Source organism: Lampetra fluviatilis, chromosome 17 (genome assembly GCF_964198595.1).
Source record: "Lampetra fluviatilis chromosome 17, kcLamFluv1.1, whole genome shotgun sequence".
Lineage (NCBI taxonomy): Eukaryota > Metazoa > Chordata > Hyperoartia > Petromyzontiformes > Petromyzontidae > Lampetra > Lampetra fluviatilis.
This window is the reverse complement of record NC_136291.1, coordinates 301,091-324,315: the sequence shown is the minus strand read 5'-3', so window position 1 is coordinate 324,315 and position 23,225 is coordinate 301,091. Positions and strand designations below refer to the sequence as shown.

At 59.7% G+C, this 23,225-nt stretch overlaps 1 protein-coding gene across 6 annotated transcripts in view; it reads right to left on the bottom strand.

Moving 5' to 3' along the window:
* Window positions 1-23,201, bottom strand: part of LOC144936778 (engulfment and cell motility protein 1-like) — a 38,643-nt gene extending 15,442 nt beyond the window's left edge. The window contains exons 1-16 of one of the 6 annotated variants that reach the window (XM_078863911.1): window positions 23,106-23,201; window positions 15,722-16,140; window positions 14,756-14,796; window positions 13,773-13,848; window positions 12,386-12,436; window positions 11,770-11,933; window positions 11,238-11,273; window positions 9,998-10,097; window positions 9,226-9,377; window positions 8,558-8,636; window positions 7,305-7,367; window positions 6,719-6,769; window positions 5,859-5,981; window positions 5,560-5,694; window positions 4,479-4,583; window positions 3,580-3,688 (exon numbers count right to left, since the gene is read on the bottom strand). In XM_078863911.1, the coding sequence (XP_078720037.1) occupies window positions 3,580-3,688; window positions 4,479-4,583; window positions 5,560-5,694; window positions 5,859-5,981; window positions 6,719-6,769; window positions 7,305-7,367; window positions 8,558-8,636; window positions 9,226-9,377; window positions 9,998-10,097; window positions 11,238-11,273; window positions 11,770-11,933; window positions 12,386-12,436; window positions 13,773-13,848; window positions 14,756-14,796; window positions 15,722-15,799 (1,363 nt within the window). In that variant the 5' untranslated portion in view covers window positions 15,800-16,140; window positions 23,106-23,201. Of the gene's footprint in view, window positions 1-3,579; window positions 3,689-4,478; window positions 4,584-5,559; window positions 5,695-5,858; window positions 5,982-6,718; window positions 6,770-7,304; window positions 7,368-8,542; window positions 8,637-9,225; window positions 9,378-9,997; window positions 10,098-11,237; window positions 11,274-11,769; window positions 11,934-12,385; window positions 12,437-13,772; window positions 13,849-14,755; window positions 14,797-15,721; window positions 16,141-17,119; window positions 17,289-23,105 lie in introns of those variants that run through there. The other 5 variants (XM_078863912.1, XM_078863914.1, XM_078863915.1 and 2 more) reach the window with 5 other exon arrangements.
* Window positions 23,202-23,225: the final 24 nt, after the last annotated feature.

Sequence of the window (23,225 nt, the reverse complement as noted above, 5' to 3'; positions counted from 1 at the left end):
GAGAGCCACGGAGCCTTCGACTCGACGAGCCAAACGGCGGCGGGCGCCGCCCACACGTGACACGGCTCGCAGCGGCCACGGCCGGGCCGGCCCGGCGGCACCGGACTCGTTCAGCGTGCGCCGCGTGACGAGCGGGAGGGGACCCGCAGCCGGCGCGACGGAGAAGCGGCTCCACCGCAGCAGCTTCACGGGCAGCAGGGCGGCCGCCGCTGGCATCGTGGGGGGGGGGGGGCGGGGCGGCCATTCTTCATCTTCCCTGTGACGGGGACAGCTGGCGGTGGGAAGGCCGGCGCGATACGTTCCAAGGCCTGGGACTCGTGGCCACGTCGCCCTTGGGGTCACGTCCCTCATTGTCCACCCAATTGCTTTGTCTGAGAGTTTGCGAACGGCAGATGCGCCCCCCTTAATGTTCACGGTTCGGGCGGCGCAAAGTTGCGTGGTCGCAGCACGGCGCGGCGGCTGTGTTTTGCCATCGACGGCGGCGACCGCAGGAGGGGGACTTGTCAACGAGCTTGGCCGCTGCTGCTACCGGGGGGGCCGATCGGTGCGGCCCGCCTGACCGTGGGCCCCCTCCGGCCACGCGCGAACGTCGTCGGTACGACAACGGAAGGACGGCGCCCCTCCCCGAACCGTCCGGGCGCCCTCGACGCACCCCCCCCACCCCACCGTACACGGATGAGCGCTCAATTCATCGTGCGTGCCGCGGGCTCCGTGGCCACGCGGCCGCCGCCACGACCGACTCGAGCCGAGCGAGCGGCACGCACACCCCCTGCTGGACCCCGGAGAGGTCGGCTGGCCAGAGGGGCAAGTGGTGACGTCGCTCGTGCGGCGCGCAGAGGTCGGGCAACGGTGCTGAGCCATGTTGACAGAACACCACACACACCGCATACCACCACAAGCAACCACACAACACACTGCACAACCACAGACACCGCCACACACACACCACCCACCACCAAACACACACTGCACGCCACACGACGCCACACACACCGCACATCAGCACACACACACCGCACACTACCACACGACACACCACCACACACACCACACATACCACACAGACCACACGACAACGCACCACACACACCGCACATCACCATACACACACACCGCACACCGCCACACACCACATACCACCCCATATACACCGCACACCACCCCACACACACCGCTACACACACACCGCACACCACCCCACACACACTGCACACCGCCACACACACACGCACCGCACACCGCCACGCACACACCGCACACCGCCACACACACACCGCACACCACACGGTCACACGAACCGCACACCACCACACACACACACCACAACACGCACACCGCCACATACACACTGCACACCTCACCACACACACCACACACACTACTACACAACACACACCCGTAACACCTCGTGACAACACACACACACACCCAGTCACCGCGTGTCACACAGAGGAGTCGCGCGCCACGACGAGAGGTCGTGACCCGGCTGCCGAGCGGCGGGAGCGGTCGCCGCTGTTTGTGAATTCGGCTTCTGAAGACGAATCCCTCCGCCTCCTCCTCCTACACCTCCTCCTCTTCCTCCTCCTCCTCCTCCTCACCGGGAAGGCAGGGCGACCCGAGGTTACCACGCTCCGCCACGCAGAGCGGAGCGTGGCGTGGGTCGCTCACCGGGCCCCCCCCCACGGACCGTGCCGCCCGAGGCGCTCATTGAACCGCTCGGAGCGTCTGCGGGATGACTCACAGAGCGTCTGCGTGTGCCGTGTACTCTGCGTGTACTCTGCGTGCCGTGTACTCTGCGTGTACTCTGCGTGCCGTGTACTCTGCGTGTATTCTGCGTGCCGTGTACTCTGCGTGTATTCTGCGTGTGCCGTGTACTCTGCGTGCCGTGTACTCTGCGTGTACTCTGCGTGCCGTGTACTCTGCGTGCCGTGTACTCTGCGTGTACTCTGCGTGTGCCGTGTACTCTGCGTGTGCCGTGTACTCTGCGTGTACTCTGCGTGTGCCGTGTACTCTGCGTGTGCCGTGTACTCTGCGTGTGCCGTGTACTCTGCGTGTACTCTGCGTGTGCCGTGTACTCTGCGTGTGCCGTGTACTCTGCGTGTACTCTGCGTGTGCCGTGTACTCTGCGTGTGCCGTGTACTCTGCGTGTGCCGTGTACTCTGCGTGTGCCGTGTACTCTGCGTGTACTCTGCGTGTGCCGTGTACTCTGCGTGTGCCGTGTACTCTGCGTGTACTCTGCGTGCCGTGTACTCTGCGTGTACTCTGTGTGCCGTGTACTCTGCGTGTACTCTGCGTGCCGTGTACTCTGCGTGTACTCTGCGTGCTGTGTACTCTGCGTGTACTCTGCGTGTACTCTGCGTGTGCCGTGTACTCTGCGTGTGCCGTGTACTCTGCGTGTACTCTGTGTGCCGTGTACTCTGCGTGTACTCTGTGTGCCGTGTACTCTGCGTGTACTCTGCGTGCCGTGTACTCTGCGTGTACTCTGCGTGCCGTGTACTCTGCGTGTACTCTGCGTGTATTCTGCGTGTGCCGTGTACTCTGCGTGCCGTGTACTCTGCGTGTACTCTGCGTGCCGTGTACTCTGCGTGCCGTGTACTCTGCGTGTACTCTGCGTGTGCCGTGTACTCTGCGTGTGCCATGTACTCTGCGTGTACTCTGCGTGTGCCGTGTACTCTGCGTGTGCCGTGTACTCTGCGTGTGCCGTGTACTCTGCGTGTACTCTGCGTGTGCCGTGTACTCTGCGTGTGCCGTGTACTCTGCGTGTACTCTGCGTGTGCCGTGTACTCTGCGTGTGCCGTGTACTCTGCGTGTACTCTGCGTGTGCCGTGTACTCTGCGTGTGCCGTGTACTCTGCGTGTGCCGTGTACTCTGCGTGTACTCTGCGTGTGCCGTGTACTCTGCGTGTGCCGTGTACTCTGCGTGTACTCTGCGTGTGCCGTGTACTCTGCGTGTGCCGTGTACTCTGCGTGTACTCTGCGTGTGCCGTGTACTCTGCGTGCCGTGTACTCTGCATGTACTCTGGGTGTGCCGTGTACTCTGCGTGCCGTGTACTCTGCATGTACTCTGCGTGTGCCGTGTACTCTGCGTGCCGTGTACTCTGCATGTACTCTGCGTGTGCCGTGTACTCTGCGTGCCGTGTACTCTGCATGTACTCTGCGTGTGCCGTGTACTCTGCGTGTGCCGTGTACTCTGCATGTACTCTGCGTGTGCCGTGTACTCTGCGTGCCGTGTACTCTGCATGTACTCTGCGTGTGCCGTGTACTCTGCGTGTGCCGTGTACTCTGCATGTACTCTGCGTGTGCCGTGTACTCTGCGTGTGCCGTGTACTCTGCGTGTGCCGTGTACTCTGCGTGCCGTGTACTCTGCATGTACTCTGCATGTACTCTGCGTGTGGCGTGTACTCTGCGTGTGCCGTGTACTCTGCATGTACTCTGCGTGTGCCGTGTACTCTGCGTGCCGTGTACTCTGCATGTACTCTGCGTGTGCCGTGTACTCTGCGTGTGCCGTGTACTCTGCGTGCCGTGTACTCTGCATGTACTCTGCGTGTGCCGTGTACTCTGCGTGCTGTGCGGTACCCACGCGGCTCTCCCACGTGCAGCGTCTCACACAGCATCCCCGTCAGCTCGATGCTGCTGCGTCCAAACGGGCACTCGTGCTTGTCGTCACGGCAACTGTTCTCCAGCACGAGCTGTGATGCCGCACACACAGACGTGCACACGCAGACGATCAACACACACACACACACAAAGACACACCAAAGATCCCCCGTATAGCCTTAACAGACCGTAGGAGCAAGTGCTGCTAGCAAGCACCTATGAAGGCCGGAACGGCACACGAGGGGGTGGATGGCCAGCACCACGCCCGACCGCCTTTGTCTCCCCAGTGGCGATGTTTACACACCACACCGGGTACTCATTTGAGGCTGAGTCGACCTAGGGGAGGCCCAGGACCGGTTCAGATAATCGTCACTGGGTCGCTAGGTTCATAGCGCAGCGCGCTAACCGCTACACTACCGCTCCCCCCCCGTACACACACACACAAAGACACCCGAACATACATCCATACAGACGGACTGACACACACCCAGGCAACTGAGGGACAGACAACACAACGCTCCTCATGCATTGCCAGGGAGTGCGGTGTGTGTTTGGTAGAGCCGCCCCCCTTTACCCCGGGGCATCTCAGAACGCTCGCCGCACAACAAGCAACTCGCATCTCAAACAATCGCATTCACAAGGGCTCCCTCGGCGGCAGCCGTGCGGCACGAGGCCACTCGGCGCCTGGCCTGCGCGCCAGCGTTCGTCTTCCAGCGGGCGGAGACGGCCGCTGCGATGCGGTCTATCCTGGGGGCGCCCCCAGCGGCAGCGTGTCAGTTTTACACCGGCGGGCGACGGCCGCTCTGCGCGAGTCCACTCGGGTGCCGCGCAGGCCGCGTCGGCGAGCGCCGGTCCGGCGGGCGTCGTGTGTCGCCCGCTCACCCGCACGTAGGGGTCCGTGTGGTGCTTGGCAAAGTAGATCATGTTGTCCAGCGCCAGCATGCCCGGCGGGGTCTGCATGAAGTCCAGCGCCGGGTTCACGTGGTTCTGGGGCACGGGGCAACGCGGAGAAACAAAGGCAGGTACGTGCGCAAAGCCAAGGATCTCCTGCGTAGCCTTTGACGGACTGCGGGGCAATTGCTGTTAGCGAGTATCATCATCGCCCGCCGAGGCCGGCGCGGCACACGAGGGAGTGGGTGGTCAGCACCATGCCCGGCCGCCTTTATCTCCCCAGTGCTTATATTTAAACACTGCACAAGGAACTCGTTTTAGGCCGAGTCGAACTAGAAGAGGCCCACCACGACCGATTCAAATATCGCCACTGTAATTGGTCACAAGTGGGAATCGAACTTAGGTCGCCAGGTTCGTAGTGCAGCACGCTAACCACTGTGCCATCGCTCCGCCCACACGCACGCACACAGGGACACACACGCACACAGGGACACGCACGCACACAGGCACACGCACGCACGCTGGCTCACACACGCACGCACGCTGGCTCACACACGCACGCACGCTGGCTCACACATGCACGCTGGCTCACGCACGCACACAGGGACACGCACGCACGCTGGCTCACACACACACGCTGGCTCACACACGCACGCACACAGGCACACGCACGCACACAGGGACACGCACGCACACAGGCACACACAGGGACACGCACGCACGCCGGCTCACACACGCACGCACACAGGCACACGCACGCACACAGGGACACGCACGCACACAGGGACACGCATGCACGCTGGCTCACACACACACGCACGCACACAGGGACACGCACGCACACAGGGACACGCACGCACACAGGGACACGCACGCACACAGGCACATGCACGCACACAGGCACACACAGGGACACGCACGCACGCCGGCTCACACACGCACGCACGTCGGTCCCCCCCGCTCGTGATGCTGCTGCCCCCCGCCCCTCGGTGCAGCGCTCCAGGCAATCCGAGTCACCAGTGCGTGGGCTCCCCCTGCCGGGCCGGCTCCACGCAGCGAGCGGCGCACTCACCGTGAAGCCCAGCTTCTTGTAGTCCTTGGAGTAAACTCCCTTGCGCCGGTCGAGCGTTCCCCCGGGGGCGCTCGCCGCCTCCGCCTCCGCGTCGAACGCGATGCGGCACAACTCGAACAGCGTGTCCCTCTGGGCCTGCTCACCCACCACCGCCACCACCACCGCCACGGAACTGCTCAACACCCAGCACCACGTTGTTCCCTGTGCTCCGGTGTCCCCGTGCCCCCATATCTCCGTATCGCTGTGCCCCCCGTGCCCCGTGTCCCCGTGTGACCCCGTGTGACCCCCCCGTGCCTCGCCTGGTCCTGTGGGTCCATCTTGGTCATCATCCGCTCTTCCAGGAGATTGAGCGACAGCACCTGCAGCACGTAGAGCTGGTGCGCCATCTCCGTGCCCACAATCTGCTGGCCCCGGATCACCGACTGAGGGCAAACACCACAAACATCATCACTATCATCTTTACCACCAAGGTCAGAAGGTCAAAGAGAGTTCCTGCTACGACGAGCATTGAGGTGGTACTCATCTCCAGTTGACAACCCTAAGCCAGTGCTAGAAGTTTAATATGGCTGTGGCAGGAGCGCGTCTAAGAACAGGATAACCACTTCTCGATTTAAAGCTTTCGTGACTGCAGGGATTCATCTTCTTGGTTCTTTCGGTAAAGTCACATAGAAGGGAAATAATAAAAGAATAAAAATAAAACATAATAAAATAATTCTCACTTCCCGACAGACCTGTTCTTCACCTGAGGACGGATGCTTGCGTTGTGGCCGAAACGTCGTGAGAATTATTTTATTGGTTTATTGTTATTATTTAATTATTTCCCTTCTACGTGACTTTACCGAAAGAACCAAGAACAGGATAACCACTGCTTACTTTCTCACAAAGTGGAACTTATTTGATCAATCCTGGAGCGATGATGGGCAGAATCAACCCCTGAAACCAGGATTTGAATTCACAACCTACTGATTGTGAGCCACTCACTCTACCATCACCACCAACATCAGTCATCTCTATCAGTACTATCACCACCATCGTCTTCACAGTCATCACCATCATCATCGTCGTCGTCATCATCATCATCATCACCACCACCGTCGTCATCATCATCATCATCATCACCGCTGCCACTTCCTTCGTGGCCACGCACGCGCACACCTACGTTGAGGATGACCGTGCGAAGTTGCTTCTGGCAGGGGCTGTTGGCCAGCTCCTGTATGGGAGAGACAAAGGTGGCTCAGTGTCCGTTCTGTCTGCACCATTCCTTGCGGACACACACAAAGCCCGATGGTGTTCACACAATCACACACTCGCACGCGTACACACTCGCACACTCACGCACTTGCACACTTTCACACTCACAAATGTGCACACTCACGCATACACACTTGTGCATACACACTCATGCACACACTCACAACCGCACTCATGCACTGACAAATTTTTACGCATGCACACTGAAAAACACGCGCACGCACACATGCACACAGGGCTTAATCCGAGCCGGGTTTGTTTGAGTCGGTGACCCCAAAAATACTGTCAGGCCTTGATACACCACATCAAGAATGCCTCTCGCTACGGCTGTGGGTACGACGAGTCACGAAACTCTAGTCTTACGATCGAAAAAATATTCGGTGATAAATTAAGCCCTGCTGTAAATAACAGCGCACGCACGCACACGGCGCTAGCCGGCGCTGGCCGGCGTTGGCCGGCGTTGGCCGGCGTTGGCCGGCGGTGGCCGTACTCACGGTCAGGGGGGCGGTGAGAACCCTACCGGGGTCCTCCTCACTCATCTCTAGCATCCAGTCCAGCTGCGGGGCGCGTGGTTAGAGCGGGCGGCACAGTGGGCGAAGCGCGGTTAGAAGGCGCGGTGTGGTTAACGGGGAGCGTTGCGAGTGAACCGAGCGAGCAGGGAGACGAACGTGGATGCACGCACACAGATACACACAACGCACGCACACAGATACACACAACGCACGCACACAGATACACACAACGCACGCACACAGATACACACAACGCACGCACATAGATACACACAACGCAAGCACACAGATACACACAACGCACGCACATAGATACACACAACGCAAGCACACAGATACACACAACGCAAGCACACAGATACACACAACGCAAGCACACAGATACACACAACGCACGCACACAGATACACACAACGCACGCACACAGATACACACAACGCACGCACACAGATACACACAACGCACGCACACAGATACACACAACGCAAGCATACAGATACACACAACGCAAGCACACAGATACACACAACGCAAGCACACAGATACACACAACGCAAGCACACAGATACACACAACGCACGCACACAGATACACACAACGCAAGCACACAGATACACACAACGCACGCGATCAGACACGACAATATGGCTACACGCACACACACATGCATGCATATTGAGCTTCTTTCGGACCGTACAAAGCCAACCGTGCTAATTGGAGGTGCGAGAGCCTTAACAGACTGTTAAGGCAAGTGCCGTTAGGGAGCACCTATCGAGGCCGGGACGGTGCACGAAGGTGGTGGGTGGCCAGCGTCACGCTCGGCCGCCTTAGTCTCACCAGTGGTGATGTCCACACACTGCACCGGGTACTCATTTGTGACCGATCCGACCTAGGGGAGGCCCAGGACCGGTTCAAATATTCGTCACTGGTGCTGGTTCGAAGCCAACGCGCTAACCATCGCACTGCTGCTCCCCACACTGGTCGACACACACGGGGACACCCTGGCGGGAGAGGCCCCACAGGTGACACCGACCGCGAACTCCGAGCAGCACGGTCACGACCCCGATCACAGAACCACCACCAAACATCGCAGTCCCACGCTCTCGCTCTCGACCCCACGGTCTCAGGACCGGTCGCGGCGCCACCGTCACGGCACCACGGTACCACCGTCAGAGCACCAGGGCGACGGTACCGTGGCGACCGCGCCGCGATTGCTATACCACGGGTGGCAGCACCTGCTTGGTCTCCTCGGGAGCCTTGAGCAGCAGCGCGTTGAGCAGCGCCACCGCGTTCGTCTGGATCTCTTGGTTGGACCTGCGGCGAGACCGAGAGACACGCGCGTTTCCATCTCCCAGCCCGGCAGAAACACCGAGTCGTGAGCGCCGGTATAGCCAGATGAGATTTTATAGATCGCCGAGTCTCGGGGCTCTATTTCTGGGGCGGGCTCTGCGGTCGGGGGGGGGCGACGTTTTGCGACGCGTTTCCCAATTAAGTAATTTGTGGCGTAAGTTTTCATATTTGGCAAATTTGGACCATGGCGCCAGCACCCGATGGCCGACTCTTCTCCGAACGACGTCGTGGGAACTTTAACGTCCTCTGCGCTCGCGACATTAACCGGGGCGGCATGCCGGATATGAACCTCGCTAACGGCACTCTCCCCGACAGTCAGCCGAGGCTACGGGGGGACCGTGAAGCGTGTGTGTAGGCGCACGTGTGTGCACACGTGTATTCGTGTGTGTACATGCGTGTTTTCGTGCGTGTGTGCGCGTGTGCATGCGTGCATGCGTGCATGTGTGCATGTGTGTGCGCGCGTTTGTACGTGTGTGCGTGCGTGTGTGCATGCGCGCGTGCGTGCGTGTGTGCGTGTGCGCGCTGGTGTGTGTGCGTGCGTGGGGGCCCGTACACTTGCAGGTGGTTGATGAGCTGCCCGACGGTGATCTCCTGCGACACCACGGAGTAGAGGTTGAGGCTGTTGAGCACCATGCACTCGAGGATCGCGAGAGAGCGCTGCAGCAGCGTCGCGTCCAGGTTGGGGGCACGCACGTAGCTCGCGATCTGCCGCACGCCACACGCCACACACGCGATACACGCGACACTCAATGCCTGGACGCCGGCATGGCAGGGCACATGGCACGCAGGACACGTGGTACAAAGGGCACACATGGCACGCGGCAGAGACCACGGCAAGGAAAATGGCCGCCGGCTGCATCACAGAGGTAACAGGCCCTGCAATGTCCTGCTCACTCCACTGCTGGTGGAACCTGGGCCGGGCCTCCATAGCAGGGGACTCTAGCGGGTTCTCGGCCTCCACTTCCACGTTACCCAGACTGTCTTTGAAGTTGCGGGCGTACCCCCACGTGTTACTCCACTGCTCTCAGTCTCCCGGCAATCGACGGCGCTGTTCACACTGCTGGCTGGAGATGGAACCGAACCGGCGTCAGGGAGGAGGGCTGCTTAATGCTCTGTGGAAACCTTCTGGAGGATTCCTGCTGTAAAGGTGGAGTGGGAGTATTCACGGATCACAGGGAGACGCCGGTTCTGAAACGTCGCACTCAGATCCACTGCCCAACGGCGGCCTCGCCGACGGGACGCTACCCCACCGAATGGCGTGGGTGTCGTGAACGTGCGTCAACAACCGCAACTACGCAAATAAAGCCAAGACACACGGCACAAACCTTTTTGACGAAGCTGACCGTCAGGTTATCCCACGAGATGATTCCGTGGTCCATAAGCTCCAGGAAGGCGGTTAGCGTGAAGGCCAGGAGTTCCCCGAGACTGGCGGTCATCCCGGCGTAACGGCATAGTGACGACACGGTGACGACACGGTGACGACACGGCACACGCAGAGCAAGAGCTAGAGCAAGGAGAGGCTGCGCTGGCCCAAGCGTTAGCGGTCGTGCGTTCGGTTAAAGGACGGGGTGCGCTCACGGTCAGAACCGAGCGAGGTCAATGCGGGGTGACAAGATCACGACAGAGTCGCGAGCGGAGTTGCGTGTGAAGCGGTTACAATGGCGAGGTGAGAGTCGGGGAGATCAGTGAACAGCGGTCGGGGTCAGGGGCCCGAGTACAGAATGACTGCGCGACGAGAGAAGTGTCACGAGTACAGGGGTGGTCAGGACCACGGCGTCACCAGTGTCTCTTCAAAATGGGAAGCAAGTCAACCTCGCCCCACATAACTAATAAAATTAATAACCAATGTAATCATTACATATGCAGACAATAAATCTCTGCCACATGCCTTCTGGGAGTGCATCATTTCAGTGGCATTGATTTTACGCGAGAAAATCTCTAGACCGGTTTTGACTTTGAGTGTCACGTCAGGCTTGCTCGAGCCGATGCTGATCTGCCAGATGTTGCGGGCAAGGACCCCCTCCGTTAGACATGGGTTCGACATACACATACGTGTGTCTAAAGTGCACAGAGCAATGGTGGCTATCTTGCACGTGGTTGTTTTGTTGGCAGCCGATTAACTAGTGGAGTGGTGGCAGTGATGACATCATCCCAACCGCTGCCATGCCGACTACGTTGCCATCTTACCAGGGCAGCCGCTTCCCACATGGATTTGCGTGCGATTTTTTCTCTCACGGCATTTCAGATCCCGCTGCAACCACCAGCCATTGAACCTGTGGAACATCTCACGAGCATTTTCTGTACTTGGGCCCCGATGTCAGCAGGGCCGTGTTAGGGGTCGGGTCGGCGAGCAGAGGTCGTGTTACGGGTTAGGTCGTAGGCCAAGTCGGGGTCGTCGACGCGACGCACGAGCCCGACTGACAGAGGTTGCGCGTTCAGCAGGCACGGCGGCGAAGTGGCCAGGCGTGGAGACTGCAGAAGAGGAGGAGGAAGAGTTAGAGCGAGACGCGTGGAGAGTTAGTCTCGAGACGAGGTGGGGGGGCGGGGGGGTGGGCAGTCCCTTACCACGCCTTCATCATCTTCTGCAGTTTCACATAGCGTCTGCAAAACGTCAACACTGCGCATGTCACAGCATCCCGCACGCCGCTCCACAACAAACGCACTCGCAGATCGTGCCGAGTGCGTGCGCGTATTTTTGCGTGTATCTATGAATGGTGTGTGTGCACTCATTTACCTACTCACTCACTCTAACATCACACACAAGACGAAGATCCCCCTGTAGTCTAAACAGACTGTCGGGGCAAGTGTTGTCAGCGAGCGCCTATAAAGGCCGGCATGGCACACGAGGGGGTGGGTGGCCAACACCACGCCCGGCCGCCTTTGTCTCCCTCGTGGCATTGTTTAAGCATTGCACCAGGTCCTCATTTGAGGCCGAGTCGACCTTGGGGAGACCCGGGACCAGTTCAGATAACCGTTATCGGCGTCGGCCATGAATAGGAATCGAACTCGGTACGCCGTGTCCGTAACGCGGCGCGCTAACCGCTGCACCGCCGCTCCTCCGGCCCCACGCGTACCGACCAGGCGAGCGCTCACTCACTCGACATCCACCATCTGCGTGAGAGCGGCGATGCCGTCGCGGGCGATGAACTCGCGGGCGAAGGAGGGGTCGGCGGCCAGCTTGGCGAGGCTCTTCACGGCCTCCAGCTTCGCCTCCATGCTGGTGGAGAGCAGCTTCTCGTGCAGCTCCCGCGCCATGCGCTCCTAGGCAAGGCCACGCAGATTAAGGTCCCCGTCGTGGCCTACGCAGGCCGCCGGGGCGAGTGCCGTGTGCGGGCACCTGCGAAGGCCGGAACGGCGCATGAGGTGGTGGCGTGCGGCTAGCGCCACGCTTTGTTTCCCCAATGCTAATGTTTACACGCAGCACCAAGTACTCATCTCAGGTTAAGACAACCTACGGGAGAGGCCTAGGACCGGTTATTGGAGCTGTAATTGAATTTGAGTTGCTGAGTTCATAGTGTAGTGCAGTGTGCCAACCACAACACTTGTTACAGCACGCACACACACACACTCGCCCACACCACACAGCGCACCACCGCACACACACACTCGCCCACACCACACACACACTCGCCCACAACACACACACACTCGCCCACACCACACACACACTCGCCCACACCACCCAGCGCACCGCCACACACGCGGTAGCGCACCTGTGACACGGCGAGCTTGAGAATCGCTCCATTCTTGACGTCGTTGCGATTCTGGGAGGCGAGACACGATGGCGCACGGTCACGGAGGAAATTAAGCCGCCACGCTCCGCAGGGTTCACGACTCACGGAGACGAGAGCCGCTATGGGAATGTGCCATTTCCCCCAGGCGGGCCCAGCCTGCTCCGGTCCCCCCATAAGACCGCGGGGCTGTGGGGCGGAGGGAGATTTCATCATCAACTGGCCTCAGGGCAGGGGACCTACGATTCTGGAGCCACAGGAATCTGAACCGCCGCAGCCACGCCGCCCCCTCCTCCCCCCGAGCCCCCCAGGTCCCGTGACCCGTGCCACCAAACGCTCCCCACGTGTGCATCTGCCGACCACATGTGCGGCTCCCGCACAGAGGGTGGTGGGAGAGCTGGAGGAGAGAGCTAAGGAAGATGGAGGAGAGGGTTTCGAGAGGAGGAGCTGGAGGAGAGAGGTAAGGGAGGAGGAGGAGCTGGGAGGGAGAGCTGGGGTGAGTTGTGGCACTTGGGAGATGCAACAGGGAAGGGCCACAAGTGCATGCGGGGGAACAGTCCAACCCACGATCATGACGATTACGATTATGATGGTGATGGCAATGATGACGATTGCAATGATGAAGGTGGTGGTAACGAGGGCCCTTTGCAGAGTGTTCGCACCGCGTCACACCTCGCTCACGCTCGCTCAGCCGCGTTGTTTCCCTGTGACCTGGTGAGCAAAGAAATGGTCTCCGTGGAAGGAGGAACATCTGTGCCAGCTAGAAACATTCTGAGTTGGCTGGGGCATGTAGCCCGCATCCCCAGCCACCGCATGCCCAAGCAGCTTCTGTTTGGCCGAATAGAGGAGGCTAAATGGGCATGGTACACACTAGAGAAGAGATGGACTGATGTGGTTTAGAATGATGTGGAGCTGATTGGACTTGCCAATTATCGGTACCAGCGGTGTCCAGATTGGCCTCAATGGAGGAGGCTCATGAAGGATGATACAGGGCCCTGGGAGGCAGTCGCCCTCCAATAACAAAATAATGCAGAGAAACGACGCACCTGGGTCTGTCCCGTGACCCCCTGCCAGTGAGTCTTTGACAACTCACGTGGTCTCAAAGTGCACCTAGCCTGGCACAAGCACTGTGGTGACATAACTGCTGCTTCGTGGCGAATGGCAGCCGTTGTTGATGTTGTTGGGGAGCTGCGGGGAGCTGGAGGCGATGTCACAAACAGCTGCGACAGTGGGCACAGAAGAGAATGAACCTCACGTTGCCATCACAACCGCCCGGGACCGTGGACAGGGGTTAGACTTAGGGTTATTGGGTCGGGGGTTCGACTCGGGGTTCGACTCGGGGTCATTGGGTCGGGGCGACGGTCGGCACCTTCTCTGTTATGTAGAACTCCGTGTTGCCGTCTCCGTACTGCAGCGTGAACTGCGCCGGGTCCGGCAGCTTCCATCTGCAAGGCCGGTGGAAGGGGAGGGGGGAGTGACCTCTTGGCGCCCGGCACACCGCGTCCCGTATCCTCTCTCACGCTGCGAGTCGCACGCCCGCTCCGCTCTCCCACAGCAGCCGGGAAATATCCGGCGAGAAAACGGCGGTGGCCCAGCGGCGGCGACGGAGCGCGGCGCCCGCCACCGCTGGCACGCGCTCGCCCCGCGGGCCCGCAAACAAGCGTGCCATTATTCACTGTGCCCGGCACGGCCCCACCCACTCACCCCCCCGGGGGGCCCCTACCCCACCCAGGGAAACAAATGCCATGGGATGTGAAAAGAGCGCGAATTAAGATGTCCGCACATCGAGGGGATGCAGCGGCACAGTGAGCGGTGTGTGTGTCTGTGTGTGTGTCTGTGTGTGTGTCGGTGTGTGTGTCGGTGTGTGTGTCGGTGTGTGTGTCGGTGTGTGTGGAGTGTATATAGTGAGTATGTGGTGTGTATGTGTGTGGGGAGTGTCTGGTGCATGAGCGGTGGGATGGAGTGAGGGGATGAGGGGGAGAAACAAGAGCACTGCCTTCAGTGCCAGAATCACGGGGAGCAGCGTCCGTGTCACCCTCCTGTCTCCGTGTCACCCGTGTCTCTCCGTGTCACCCGCGTCTCTCCGTGTCACCCGCGTCTCCCCGTGTCACCCGCGTCTCCCCGTGTCACCCGCGTCTCCCCGTGTCTACCCGTGTCACCCTCCTGTCTCCGTGTCACCCGCGTCTCCCAGTGTCACCCGCGTCTCCCACGTTTCCCCGTGTCACCCGCGTGTCCCCGTGTCACCCGCGTCTACCCGTGTCACCCTCCTGTCTCCGTGTCACCCGCGTCTCCCCGTGTCACCCGCGTCTCCCGCGTCTCCCCGTGTCACCCGCGTGTCCCCGTGCCACTTACGTTTCGCACACCTCCTGCACGATGGCGCTCAGCGGCTTCTTCTGTAACAGAGAAACGCGTATCAGTGTCCCGCACAGCCTGGCTCACACACCTCATCATCGTCCTCGCCGCCATCATTCCCACTGCTGGTTGAAGATCTCCCCAAGCCACCATCTCTCACGACGGTCTTGCGACGTAACGATCCATCCGGTTCGCCCTCCCCGCTCCATCCACGTCAGCGGACATAATCATCTCCCGCCTTGGGCTGCCATTCCGTCACTAACCCCGACCGCCGGCCGGCACCCGTCGTCGTCGTCGTTGTTGTCGCCGAGTGACTAAACCGTGGCGTCTCCAAGCCGGCATCAGGGCCACCGATCTCGTGGTCTCCGGCACGCCGCTGGCGTTCGCCGCCGAAGGCCTCGCCGTGCTCACACTACGAGCTTCACTCCTGCGCCGTGGAGCCGCTCACTGCGGTCGCCACCGAATTGCGTTCCGCGGCACGCCCTGACGACGCGACTCTCCTGGGCGCCAGCGGTAGTCGCGAGTTTGGCTTCCCGTTGCGCGGGAGTTGAGCGTCGTCATGTTTTTACGCAGCGCTGGCCTCCCGGTAAGAGCCGAGTTGGCTTCAGCTCTCCACCTACGGCTCACTCGAGGCAAGCTGCCAAGCGGCCTTCCAACCGTGGCGACGTTACATTCCCACGACGCTCGGAACACGCACGCTCTCGGTCGCACGACGGACCGGCAGACCGAATGCTATTGTTGCGTGGGGTTACGTCGAGTTGGCGCAGGAATACGAGCGTGTTTAATGGGTGGCTAAGCCACTAATTTTAAACTGAAATCATTTAATTTTTAATGTCACGACACAACTATGTTGTCAGGAAATAATGTTTTAAAAACAGGAAACCGATGCATTTCCGAACGGACGTCACGACCATTGCGCATCTCATCCCGTTCGATGCACCGCGCCGCGCCGTGCGGGCACGTCACCTGGTCGATCTCGATGAAGAGCGGGAACTGGTCGAGGTACTGGATGGCGACCTTCACCACGTCCTGCGGGGGAGGCATCGCCACGGCGACGCAGCCGGGCCAGCGGGCAGAAAGATGGACAGAGGGCGACAGAGAGACAGAACTACAGAGACAGAGAGGGAGCGAGGCGAAAATTGAGGGGTGGCGGGAAAAAGATCGAGGGAGAAGACAGAGAGAAAGCCGAAGAGGCAGAGAGAACGAGACAATGACAGAGAGACAAAGAGGGAAACGGAAAAAGAGGGAGTCACAGTGAAACGGACAGAGAGAGAGAGAGGAGCCGGGGGGCCGGGAGGCGGGGACCCGGAGTGGGGGTGGCGCTGGAGTGAGGAGAGCGACGAGGGGGCGGCGAAGTCACGCGGAGGACCTCGATGCCTTGGCCCCTGCCGAGGAGGAAGAGGAGAAAGAGGAGGAAGAGGAGGGGAATGATGACACAGTTTTACTTATCGCGCCGCACATCACTCCGCGGCGCGTCCTTCATCCCCGCCCAACGCCTCCAACTCTCACGCCTGGAATTCTTTAAGTGTGACTGAGATGCAGCAGCAACAGCAGCAGCCGCGCATAAACTTTCACAAATGCGTGAAATTGGCGACGGCAAAAACAGGTCGCCTCCAATCGTAGAGACGCGGGGACGCGGCGTAGCTGATTCACGCGCGTGCTGCGTCTTCAGGGTTCTGCGTCTCGGGGTTGCGCTGGGATGGCAAGCGCTGCGACAGGGCCGGTGGTGGCGGAGGTTCAGTTTTGTAACGAGCTTCAAAGGACGCGAGGCCCAGACAGTGCGGGCCGCACTTCCGCATACTGACGAGGCCACAGCGGCCCAACGACACGGACAGCGTCCGGCTGCGTGGATACACACGTGTACACACACGGCTACAGCCACACCGTCTCAACAACACATACGCACGCGTCTAGACAGGCAGGCTACAGCTGCACATGCAGCCACGTGCACATACCCACACGTGCGTGCACACACACACACACGCGCACACACACGCGCGCAACCGTGCAAACACACAGCACATGCACACGCACAAAAACAGATGCCCGCACCACACCCACACGCGCATGATCGTTGAGGGCAGTGCGGACACAAGCGGAGGCAGAGACGCAGGCGGCACGGTCACACAGCACCCAGTGAGCGACACAGCGAGATTGCTGCTACAGGCATTGTGCTCCGCACGCACGCGGGTGGCGGTAGTGGTGGCGATGGTGGCGATGATGATGAAGGTGCCGTCGATGATTGTGAACATTACGGCGATGTAGATACCGACGACGGTAATCGTGACCACGTCGATGTCGATGATCGAGGTGACAATGTGATGATCGTGATGATGAGGACGATGTTGGTGATGCCGGGCTCACAGGCGGCAGGCCACGTCGTTGCCGGAGCGACCGTGTGGAGGCCACAGCGGCCGCCGCTGCTCCCAGTCTCCGCGTTTCCACGTGAACCCTCCCACTGGTGCAGCAGCAGCAGCAGCTCGTTACCTTGGCAACAACAAGCCGCCTAATCACCGAGCGGCACGCGCTGCCTGCACCGGGGAGCCGCTTGCCGCCACTACGGCAAACTATCACCACTACCACCTATACCGCAACTACCACCGCGACCTTGGGCACCACCGCCACCACCACCACCATAACAATGAACTGCCACCACCACCAGCACCGCCACTACCACCACGACCACTGCCATCATCACCGCCCATCACTGCTGCATTCACCAACACCACTGCTGTGGTGAGCAGCCATTATTTACTGCCACCAGCAGTGCCACCACCACTACCACAAGGTGGGTGATTATGTATGTGGTTGAGTGGGTGGGTGGTTGATTTGTTGGTTGGCTGGGTGGGGGAAACTGCTGGACACTGCCGACATTGGTTGTGGCTCGCACCCGGCAGCGGTGGGCACCGGGAAAGGACTCTGCCACCACCGGGCAATGGTGCCCTCAGGTGCCCAGCGATCTCCTCCCAAATTGCGGCCATCGCACGTTCGGCCCAATCTCGGCTCCGCACTGAAAACCAATTCAGGCGTATTGCGTGGCCACCCGACTCCAGGACCGGCTCAACTGCCCGGTGGTCACTCAAAGGGCGAGTAGCGAATCTAAAGGGCCCGAGGGCCAGGACGGCAAGGCCTGCATCGCCCGTGCGGAGACGCTCATCCCGGCAGAGTCGTGGCGGGGACCGGGCAGGCCCGAGAGGGGCCACGGGACGGGCCGGGCGAGCGGGAAACTCCTCGAGGCACCCGGAGGCTTTCAGATGCAAACGAGGAGCGCCGGAGGTGACGGCTCAAGGCGCGGGTCCCACGGCCGCCCCCCCCCCCATTCATCGCCGTGCCCCCACTCTCGGGGCACGGGGAGAGAGAGCGAGAGAGTGATCGTCTTTCCGCTCACACGCACACAGCCACATAAAACCACTTACGCAATCACACGGGCACGCATACTAAACTACTTACAGCCACCTACACAGTCGCACATACACAAAACTACCCAAACACAGAGCCACAAAGATCCCCCCGTGTAGCTTTTACGGATTGTTGCAGCAAGTGCTTTTAGCGAGCACCTAAGAGGGCGGGGTTTGGGTGGCCAGCACCATGTCCGGCCTTTGTTTCCTCACTCTTCATGTTTACACACCTCACCAGAGACACTGCCACTCACTCACATGTATTTGTTTTGTAGAGACATGTTGTAAGTCAATCATGGACTGGGTGTCTTTGCGGGTGTATGGGTTCCCTTTGTGAGTCTGTGGATCTCTATGTAAGTCTATGGGTCTCAGTGGTGGAGCATGGTTGGCACGGGCCCTGATGCCAAAAATGAAATGGGGCCTCCAATGTCCAATTTCTCCCCTCTTATCGTAGGCTGGCACCTGAGCACAGGGTCCTCTGTGCAGCTGCACTGCCTGTACACTCAACAACCACACCACTGCCTGGACATTCGGCACCCTCGCCAGGGAGCGCAGGTAAACGGTGAACACCTCCACACGGTGAGTGTTTGGGCTGAGAGGCGTGTAGTGGGCCTCTTCAGGCCCAGAGGAATGCAGTGCTGAGACTGTGGCACGGGGAGGGAGGGAGGGCACGAGGAGGGGACAGGGACCTCAAACGAGCAGCAGGGGTCAGGTCCGTGCCGAGGCCCCCACATCAAAGGGAACGCCCTCTCCTTCACGACCTCACGACCCTACGCCAAATCCCACTCAACCACGGGGAGTGAAGCATGCGTTTTCCTCTCTCCCCGCTCTCCCCCAGGCACTCTCTCCCCGCTCTCTCTCCTCATCTTGGAGAGTGAATCACTCCCGCCCAAGAGGAAGCGAGACGCGCAAGCGCCCGTGGCAGGAAGTCACGAGGCCCCGGACGAGAAACCGAGGAAGCAGCGGCTGCTCGAGATAAGGATGTGCGCAGGGGGTAGGGGAGCAGCACACACCACACCACCACGCCCCACCGGTGGCTCAGAGCCCGCACCACCACCACCACGCCCCACCGGTGGCTCAGAGCCCGCACCACCACCACCACGCCCCACCGGTGGCTCAGAGCCCGCACCACCACCACCACGCCGCACCGGTGGCTCAAAGCCCGCACCACCACCACCACGCCCCACCGGTGGCTCAGAGCCCGCACCACCACCACCACGCCCCACCGGTGGCTCAGAGCCCGCACCACCACCACCACGCTGCACCGGTGGCTCAGAGCTCGCACCACCACCACCACGCCGCACCGGTGGCTCAGAGCCCGCACCACCACCACCACCACGCCCCACCGGTGGCTCAGAGCCCACACCACCACCACCACGCCCCACCGGTGGCTCAGAGCCCGCACCACCACCACCACCACGCCCCACCGGTGGCTCAGAGCCCACACCACCACCACCACGCCCCACCGGTGGCTCAGAGCCCGCACCACCACCACCACGCTGCACCGGTGGCTCAGAGCCCGCACCACCACCACCACGCTGCACCGGTGGCTCAGAGCCCGCACCACCACCACCACGCCGCACCGGTGGCTCAGAGCCCACACCACCACCACCACGCCCCACCGGTGGCTCAGAGCCCACACCACCACCACCACGCCCCACCGGTGGCTCAGAGCCCGCACCACCACCACCACGCCGCACCGGTGGCTCAGAGCCCACACCACCACCACCACGCCCCACCGGTGGCTCAGAGTCCACACCACCACCACCACGCCCCACCGGTGGCTCAGAGCCCACACCACACCGTAACCAACCAGCAGTGGCTTCTAGACCACAACACGACTCCTCACACCCAGCACGCGCCACACCTCACTGGTAACTCAGAGCTCACAGCACAACCACCCCCATTTAACCACAACCACCATAACTCAACCACAACCATCTTCACTCAACCGCAACCACCATCACTCAACCACAGCCACCCCACCCCGCCCGGCAGCGTCTCGCCTGCCCCCCGGCACACACGCCGCAGGGCCCCCCCCCCCCCAGCTGTCATCATACCCAGCGGCTGGGGCTTCCAGGTGGCCAGGGCATAACAGTTCGGCTCGGAACCTTGAATCCATCTTTGCAGAAATATGAGTGTCAAATACAAGAATGAGTGGTGGGCTTTCTCTGATTGTTTTCATTCTGTAGGAAGCCAAACTGTCATTAATTAGAATGATTCTGCATGTTAACCAGGAAAGCCTCAAGGCTCGGTGGGCCCTGGCAAGTTCTCGCAGGAGGGGATGATTTTGCTGCTACGTGAAATCCCAATTGAGTAATTTGCAGATAATTCAGCATTATGATGTTTGACCAATAGGGTTACACTGTGTGTGTCTTTAGCAATGGGAGGAGGAAACACAAACATAACAGGGGGAGGACATACAAACTCCAACAACAACAGATGCCATTCGCCACTAAGTGGCAGTGACATCACCCCAACGCTTGTGCCAGGCTAGGTGTACTTTGAGACCACATGCAATGTCGAAGGCTCGCTGGCAGGTGGTCAGGGGACAGACCTCTGTGTTATGGGTTGGCTGAGATGACCGGCAGATGTACCACCTGTGCTCCCTACTGTGCAAACTTGCTGCATTTTATCCACCCGGCGCTCCCCTTGTTGTTGTGAGCGTCGCTCCTCTGCCCTCCGTTGCTGTTGTTGGTGATTGCCGCGAACTGCCCAGTAGCAGCGCCCTCCACGGTCACGGCAGGCAACATGACCCAACCAATGCAACCTCACCTGCCGAAGGAGCTCACTGATACGACTGTGTTCAGAGCATCCAAGGATCTGCGAGCTCCTCACACAATGGAGTCCCGTTAAACCCATAATGGTTTGTAGGCAGGTCAGCCGGAATGTTTCTAAACGGCGCAAATGTTCCTACATTGGGATCCACGTTTCGCAGGTATAGAGAAGAGAGGGCATAAACTGTGGCCGAAAAGACCAGAAGCTTCGTATGGAGCGACAGGCCAGGTCGGTTCAATACAGCAATGTGGAATGCAAGCTCCACACACTCACTCTCGCTCTTACTAATTCACACTCTCGAGTCAATAGAACAGGGAGAGAACATACAAACTCCACACTGCCTGAATGGAATTCATGGCCAGACATCTCAAGGGAGCAGGGAGAGACCTCCTGGGCGAGATTCCTAAGACTCGCCGGGGCTGTGCCGGTTCGCGGTAACAGCGGGACTCGGGCGCGTGTGAACCCCAGAGCGCTGTCACTGAAGAAGGCGGCGCAGCAACAACAACATCAACAACATCAACAACAGCAGCAACAACAGCAGCAACAACAGCAACATCAACAACAACAGCAGCAACAACAGCAACAACAACAACATCAACAACAACAGCAGCAACAACAGCAGCAACAACAGCAGCAACAACAGCAGCAACAACAGCAACAACAACATCAACAACAGCAGCAACAACAGCAACAACAACAACATCAACAACATCAACAACAACAGCAGCAACAACAGTAGCAACAACAGCAACAACAACAACATCAACAACATCAACAACAACAGCAGCAACAACAGCAGCAACAACAGCAACAACAACAACATCAACAACAACATCAACAGCAGCAACAACAACATCAACAACATCAACAACAACATCAACAACAACAGCAGCAACAACAGCAGCAACAACATCAACAACATCAACAACAACATCAACAACAACAGCAGCAACAACAGCAACCCGCAGGGCCCAGCTGCTGGGCGCTGCTGGGGTCAGCGGCCAGTCCCTACCTCACTGCACCCGACACGGCGCAGAGTGAAGCAGTGTCACCAAATAATGTACTGCGTGTGTGTACTGCGTGTGTGTACTGCGTGTGTGTACTGCGTGTGTGTACTGCGTGTGTGTACTGTGGGTGTGTACTTTGCGTATTGTCACGTGTACGCTGCGTGTGTATTGTGTGTGTACTGTCGTGTGTACTGTGTGTGTGTACTGTGTGTGTGTACTGTGTGTGTGTACTGTGTGTATTGTCACGTGTACGCTGCGTGTGTATTGTGTGTGTACTGTGTGTGTGTACTGTGTGTGTGTACTGTGTGTATTGTCACGTGTACGCTGCGTGTGTACTGTGTGTGTGTACTGTGTGTGTGTACTGTGTGTGTGTACTGTGTGTGTGTACTGTGTGTGTGTACTGTGTGTATTGTCACGTGTACGCTGCGTGTGTATTGTGTGTGTACTGTGTGTGTGTACTGTGTGTGTGTACTGTGTGTGTGTACTGTGTGTGTGTACTGTGTGTATTGTCACGTGTACGCTGCGTGTGTACTGCGCCGTCAGGGGAAGGACACCAGGCGGAGAGAGCGGCGGCGGCATGCGGCTAACACCGCGGCGGCGGCAGCAGCAGCACATCGCCACTATCCCACAGCCCCCATCACTACCCGTGCCGTCGTTATGGGCACCATACCCAAAATAAAAACAAAACACCGATTGCGACCACCAACCCTCACCATCCCATCGTCACCACCATAACCACGATAAAAACGTTACTGTCGCAACCACCATCGATCATCAACTACCATAATCACCAGAAAAACCACTCCGACCACAACCACCAGCACCGCTACCAGTCACCGCCGTGATCACGGCCACTTCATCGCCACCATCATCGTGAGCGCCAAGACTCCAGCGGGGTCGACACCACCATCATCACAACAATCCCCAATCACCACCATCAACACCACAATCACCACCACAACCACCACCACAATCACCACCACCATCACCACCACAATCACCACCACCACCATCACCAGGCGCTCGAGTTCCGCGCCGCCCGTGCGAAGCGCCGGGAGCGCTCTGCGGGGATGGAGGCCCCGAGGGGTTGACCCCTGGGGAGCTGCAGGGACGCGGGTCGGGCGACTGACCAAAGAGCAGGAGAGACAGACAGCGGCACCCTCTCACCTGCAGTGGGGTCCAGCCGGAACGTCGTCTCCTCCTCCTCCTCGTCGTCGTCTCCCCGCTCCCTCCTCCCCCCGCGCCCTGCAGCCCCTGACGCCCCCCCCACACTCCGGGGGGCCCCGC